At 40.6% G+C, this 6,109-nt stretch overlaps 2 protein-coding genes across 2 annotated transcripts; both read left to right on the top strand.

Annotated features, from left to right (window-relative positions):
- Positions 1-1,656: 1,656 nt before the first annotated feature.
- Positions 1,657-3,334, top strand: CSUI_010607 (uncharacterized protein). The gene has a single exon (XM_068070710.1). The coding sequence runs from the start codon at positions 1,690-1,692 to the stop codon at positions 2,089-2,091; it is 402 nt and encodes a 133-aa protein (XP_067917315.1). The 5' UTR covers positions 1,657-1,689; the 3' UTR covers positions 2,092-3,334.
- Positions 3,335-3,414: 80 nt separating this feature from the next.
- CSUI_010606 (uncharacterized protein) lies at positions 3,415-6,106 on the top strand (the record flags this gene model as incomplete). Its single annotated transcript, XM_068070709.1, has 2 exons — positions 3,415-5,136; positions 5,776-6,106. Coding segments are annotated over exons 1-2 (1,026 nt in total), but the record flags the coding sequence as incomplete, so codon positions are not given.
- Between the last annotated feature and the right edge of the window lie 3 nt (positions 6,107-6,109).

Here is a 6,109-nt window from a genome sequence, read left to right as displayed (position 1 = left end):
GCAGCAGCGGCGTGAAAGGAGAAGGAGAGAAGTCGAGATTACGAAGGAAGCTGAGAAGCAGGAGAAGAAGAGGAAGAAGAAAAAAGGAAGCACTCCAAACCTGTAAGAGAAGAGATTCTTTATATTTTACCTTCCGGAAGTGCAAAGCATGAAGAAGGCTCATGGAAGGTTGCTTATTCTATCAATTTCTTCTTCTTCTTCTTGGATGAGAGAAGAAAACGAATCTCTCCTTCTTCATTCCTCTACAAGAAAGAAGGAAAGACATCTACTGTGAAGGCTTTATGGAAAAAAGAAAGAAAGAGAAAGAAAGAAAGAAAGAAAGAGTTAAAAAGAAAGAAAGAATGGATTGAAGAGACGATGGATTCCCACCGCAAAGAAATTTGCTCTTCTACTGCTATCTCCTGAAATAAAGAATAGTGGAAAGACTCCTACAATAAGAAGAAGAAGAGAAAGAAAAGGAAAGAAGAAGAGGCAATTACGTTGCAGACTTAAAGAAGAACTTAGAGAGAATTATGCTTGAAGATAAGAAGAAAACGGAGGGGAAAGGTAAGAAGAACTTATTCTCTTCTAGCAGACTTCAGTCTAAGCAAAGATAGCTAGCGAGAAGAAGAAAAGAAGATTCAAGCGAGTACGACTACTACTACTACTATTGCTCTTACTACTCCTACCTAGCCAAGAGACTAAAGGAAAGGAGTGGGACAAAAAGCAAGAGGGGAGAGGATACAGAAATGCAAGAGAGAACGAAGGAGAAAGAAAAAGAGAGAGAAAACTCAGATAGAAAGACGACAGCTTTCTCTCGCGTGTCTCCTCTCAATGTGTGGAAGAAGGAAAGGCAGAAAGGGAAGTGGACGGAGAGATAGATGAAAAGATGAAAAGAACAAGAAAGAAAGAGAGGGAGAGTTCACGAGAAAAGAAAAACGAGAAGAGAAAGTCGAGACTGTTTAGAGAGCGTTTCTTTTCGTGTATGATGAAAGGCATTCCTTTAGACAGAAAGGAGACAAGCACACAAAGAAAATTTTCTTCTCTCCATCCACAGAGAGAAAGAGCTCGCAAGAAAATCTGTCTCTTCTATCTTACGGGAAAGACATTCTTGCCAAGCTGAGACACATTGAGAAAAGAGAAAGAAAGACGAAAAGCTGCTTCTTTCTTTCTTTGCCCTACGACTACCCGTACTAGTCCTATTTCCCTTCTAAACACGAAGAAGGAGAAGAGAGGACGTCTTTGCATGAGAGACAGCAGAGACCCGTGAAGATAGGGAAAGCAAGGATGAGAAAGAGAGTAGAATAAGAAAGTAGAGGAAAAGCAGTCTTTTTTGTGCCTCTTCTTTCTTTCAGGAGACGCTGAGAGTTCGGGCGAGGAAAGAGAGACGAAGAAAAGAAGAGCGAAGTGACGAGCTAGCACACAAAGCGAAGGAAGAACAAGAAGAAAAAGAGACCAAGCCAGTGCAGAAGAATTGGAAAGAAAAGAAAGAAGAGAAGTGCTATAGACACTCTCTATGCAATCTTTCCCTTTTCGTATTCTCATTCATTCTTCGGGAGCTTAGCAACAGCGTCAGGAAAAGCATATGCAGCAAGTCTTCTTTTCTCAACAGTACTCGTTCGGTGTATATACACTCCAGATGATCTTTTCTCCTCCATGAGGCAGGTTCCTTGTCTTGGCGTAGTCGTCGTAAGGCTACTAGATGCGAAAATGTCTCTTCTTTTCTTTTCAATGAAAAGTTGGCAAAGACTATCTCTACTCTCCTTCCTCGAGACTTGCTTCTTTCTTTCTTTCTCTGTCTTCTTTCTCTCGTTTATCTTGTCTCGTCTTTTCTGCGCTCTACAAGACATACAAGAAGAAGACATCATCCTTCATGAAAAAGGGAAGAGACGGTCCTTGCTTTCTCTCTTCTCTGCTTTTCGAGAAGCTTCTTCAGGAAGCCTGCTGCTACCTTTCTCCAGAGGGAGGGCGGGAGACATGACGTTCTTCTTCGAGGTCTCAAGAGAGAGAAAGAAAGAAAGAAAGAAAGAAAGAAAGAAGAAAAGTTGGGAATGTTTTCTTCTGTCCTTCTATGAACATGTTTTGATCTCTCTTTTGTCATCTTCCTCATAATGATGCAGAAGACAAGCGCTTTTCTCTTTCCTTGATCTCCCTCTTCTCTTCTGTGTCTTTCTCTTTCTCCTTCTCCCACCTCTCTTAGTCTTATCTGTATCAAGTCTCTCTTAGGTTCTCTCTTCATTACCTCCTCTATTGTGTAATTTCCTCTTCTCTCGCTTCTCCTCTTTTCCCGCTTTACTTTCAACTTTCCTTCTGAAGTTCTTCTTTTTCTTCCTTTCGGCCTTTCCCTTCCTGTCTCTTTTTCTGCTACGTTTCCAAGCAAATCTTTCTCTCTCTCCTCATGGCGCGTCCATCGTCTTTCTCTCAGCCTTCTGCCTTTTCCTTTTCTTCGAGAACTGTCGAACGATGAAGATGAAGAGAGATATGTGATCTTCTCAACTCAATGCTTTCTGAATCTTCTCCGGGTCTTTCGACTCTTTTCTTGCTTCTTCTTCTTTTCCTTTAGTCCTCGTAGTAGGTAGCAATAGAGTAGGAGACGACTGGCTCTGCCTATCATAGCCTTTCTTTTCTTCTTGCCGTCTCTTCAGAACTATGGTTTTTCTCCTTTTCTTTAGAGTCTTCCTCTCTATCATCTCCATTTGTTTCTTCTTTCAACCAGCACTGCCTTCCATACAAACCTCTCCTCTCTCGCCTACGGACTGTCTACGAGGCAAAGTTCTTTCTTGATCTCTACTGTCCTTCCTGCTACTCGGAGAAGAAAGGGAGACATCTTTCTTCTCTTTTCTTCTTCTTGTTTCTTCTTGGAAGGAGACAGACTTCCCACTCTTTCAACTCTTCATTTTGTAAATTTCTCTTTTCCTTCGATCTTCTTTCTTCCTTACACTCGGTCTCTTTCGCACATCTCTCTTCGTTTCTTCTCTTTCCTCTATCTATATATACACGTATATCCATATGTCTACATATCTAGCAATCTACCTGTCTTCACGTCTCCCTATCTCTTTATGCACTTGTCGATGTCACCGAATATAAGACGGTGTCGTGGCTGTTTACGTTTCCTCCCCTCCTGCAGTCGAGAATTTCTCTCGCTTTCTTCCTTCGTAAACTTCACTTGGGCTTTCTGATCGGGTCTTTTCTTCTTCCTTCTCTCGTACTAGCGCCTTCAAGATTTCTTCTCTTCTTCTTCCTGTTGTCCTTCTCGCCTCATTGACAGATACAAAGAAATGAAGGCTTTCTGAGAAACACAGCAAACTTCAAAGTCTCTCCGCATGCATGTAGATATATATCTACATATCTACTCAACACATATCTGTATATATATATATATATATCTTCGATATAGGTATCTATGTATAAATATATATAGTTTTATTCGGTGAAGATAGGAGGAGCGGTTTCTTTTTGTTTCTTCTTGTCTGTCTTTTTCTCTTCTTTTTCAAATTCTTTTCATATCTTGCTCTGCCTCTAGTGGCTTATAGTCGATAGTCTTCTCTCCTTTCTATCGATTGGCTAGCTGGCATCGACGGTCTTCTTTTCCTCTTCTCCCTTTCCATGACAGAGACAACTCGTCTCGATGGTCGGCTGCTCTTTCACAGAAGAGAGAAAGAAAGGTATTTCTCTCTCTAGTCTCTGATGGACTGAACCTCTTTCCTTTGTCTCTTCCTCTTTGCTTATACCATACACACCTTCTTTCTCATCTACATCTTTTCTCCGCCTCTTTGGGAAGCCTGTCGTCTTCCTTTTCGTCCCATCTTTTTCTTCTTCTCTCTTTACTGAATGACTCTATCAGTTACATTGAAATCCCAGAGAAAGAAAGAAAAAAAGAAAGAGTGAGAAAGAAAGAAAGAAAGAAGAGAGGGTGCGCTTTTCTGGTAGCTCGAGAGAGAGAGAGAGAGAGGTCTGACCGCTTGAGAGGAGAGAAACTGTTAGAAGGAGTTTCTTTCATCGACCTCGTTCTTTTTATGAGGGAAAGAGAAGTCCCAGGAGAAGTAGATTTCTGTATTGGTGTCTAGTCTAAACTCCCCTGATAGAGGCAGATGATACATAGAGAGAGACAAGGGACATATCTATCTATTTATCTATGTATGTATGTATCTGCTTCTCAAGTGTTCTCTTGACTGTGGTGGCTCTATAGACACTACCAAACCTAGATGAAGGCAGGAAGAGTTAAGAAAATAGAAGAAGGAGAGAGAGAAGAAAGAGAAGAAGAAGAAGAAGTGGTCTATAAGTGAGGTTTTTCTTTCATTTACGATGGAATGTAGAATGAATATAGTCATGCACCCTATCTTCTCTTGACTTTACTAGCGATACCGAGTTTTTTGCTTGTCTGTCTATCTCTTCGCTTCTATCCTATCTCTTTCTCTATATCGTTTCTGTACTGGGAAAAGATTCGATAAAGACAGAGAAGATGGGGAGTGAAGAGGAAAAGATAGAGATCATGGCTTCCGAGGGACACGCAGAAAGGGAAGAAGAAGAGGAGGAATCTTTCTCGGAGAGAAGAGAGGTTTTTGAAAAGGACCCAAGGAAAGAAGAAAAGAGTGAAAGTTATGATGAAGATGATAAGAATGAGAATGGCGAAGAAAGCAGTCGAAAAAAAGAAGAAGAAAGCGGCGTGCTTTCACATAACATCGATGTAGATGATTCTTCGGGTGTACATACACCACCCCAGAACGATGAGGGGGGTCATCATAAGCTATCGTCATTCTCTTCATTACAAGATCAAGAGAACTTTTTGGATGAGTGCATGAATGAAACTTCCCCGTTGATAGCGGAGAATTCTTCTAGCCAAGAAGAAGAATACAGACAAGAAGATAAGAAGGGAATAAAGGATCTTTCTTTAGATTCTTCTTCCTCCTCCTCCTCTTCATTGTTGAATGAAGCAAGTATCCCCACAGAAAGGAGAAAAGAGGAGGAAGAAGAAGCTGCTGAGAGGATAAGAAAAGAGCAAGAGAAAGAGGAGGGAGATAAGAAGAACACTTCGGGAAATGATCCGCAATCCATTCGATCAGAAAGAGATATAGACGTTAATCCTGAGACTTCGAGTGATGGGCTGTATGACGTCCTTGAGAATCTCTGTAAAGAAGGAAAAATAAATAGAGCCGAGTAAGTAAGCTACTTGCCTTGATGCGTAGACAGACCCCTTCTTCTTCTTATTATTCTCCTTGCCGTTCCTCACTATCTCTTCGTTTCTCCTGAATTTCTTCTCTTTTCGTTATTCCTCTTATCGTGTTTCTTTCTTCTTCTTTCTCTTCTTCTTCTCTGCGTCGTTTTACCTTGTTTCCGAGCCTTCTGTATTTCGCAGTTAAAGCCTACTTTCCAAAGATAGCTGGCGGAATGAATGGCGATCATTCTTAGGATTTTTCTGTATACATCGAGCTCGTTTGTCTCTCTATGCTTTTCATTTATGGAGAATTTTAGCGCAGTCGGAGACAACATTTGTTTTAATGGTCATCAAAGAGGTCTTTATTTGTATGTCTATGTATCATGTGAACTGACATATCCAAGCTACAAGTATTAGTCTGCCTATCATCGTCTACAGCCACTGCTTCTTCTGTCTATCGATTCAGGCTATCTATTCATTTATATATATATATATATATGTATTATATAATATGCACATGCAAGAATACTTTCTCATATATCTGTAGTTCTTCTCATTGTCATCTCTTCTGTTTTTCTTTCTCTCCTTTTTCTTTCCAACACTTCATTTCTCCGTTTTCTTTTCTTTTCTTTTCCCTTCAGAACGGATTTGTGTAAGCAGAAGATTTTTAAGCTCCACGAAGCTCTCTTAGCTTCCATAGAAAGAGAAAGAAAAGGCTTCATGAGAGTGACGGCTCTTAAGCGAGATTTAGATGAACAAAGAAGACAATTAGATCGGCTTATCTTCGATACGAAGGAACACGAAGACGAGAAACAAGCTCTTCAAGAATCTATTCGAGATGTAAAGCACAGCAGTTTCTCTTCCGCTCTCTTCTTAACTCTGCTCCAACTTACCTTGCTTCTTTTTCTCCTATCTGAAGCTGTTCACGTGTCTGTCTCCCTGTATCTTTTCGTCTTCTCCTTCTTCTTCACGATG

The sequence above is a fragment of the Cystoisospora suis genome (assembly GCF_002600585.1).
Source record: "Cystoisospora suis strain Wien I chromosome Unknown contig_7860, whole genome shotgun sequence".
NCBI lineage: Eukaryota > Apicomplexa > Conoidasida > Eucoccidiorida > Sarcocystidae > Cystoisospora > Cystoisospora suis.
Note: the sequence above shows the minus strand (reverse complement) of the source record. Positions and strands in the feature narration are given on the sequence as shown.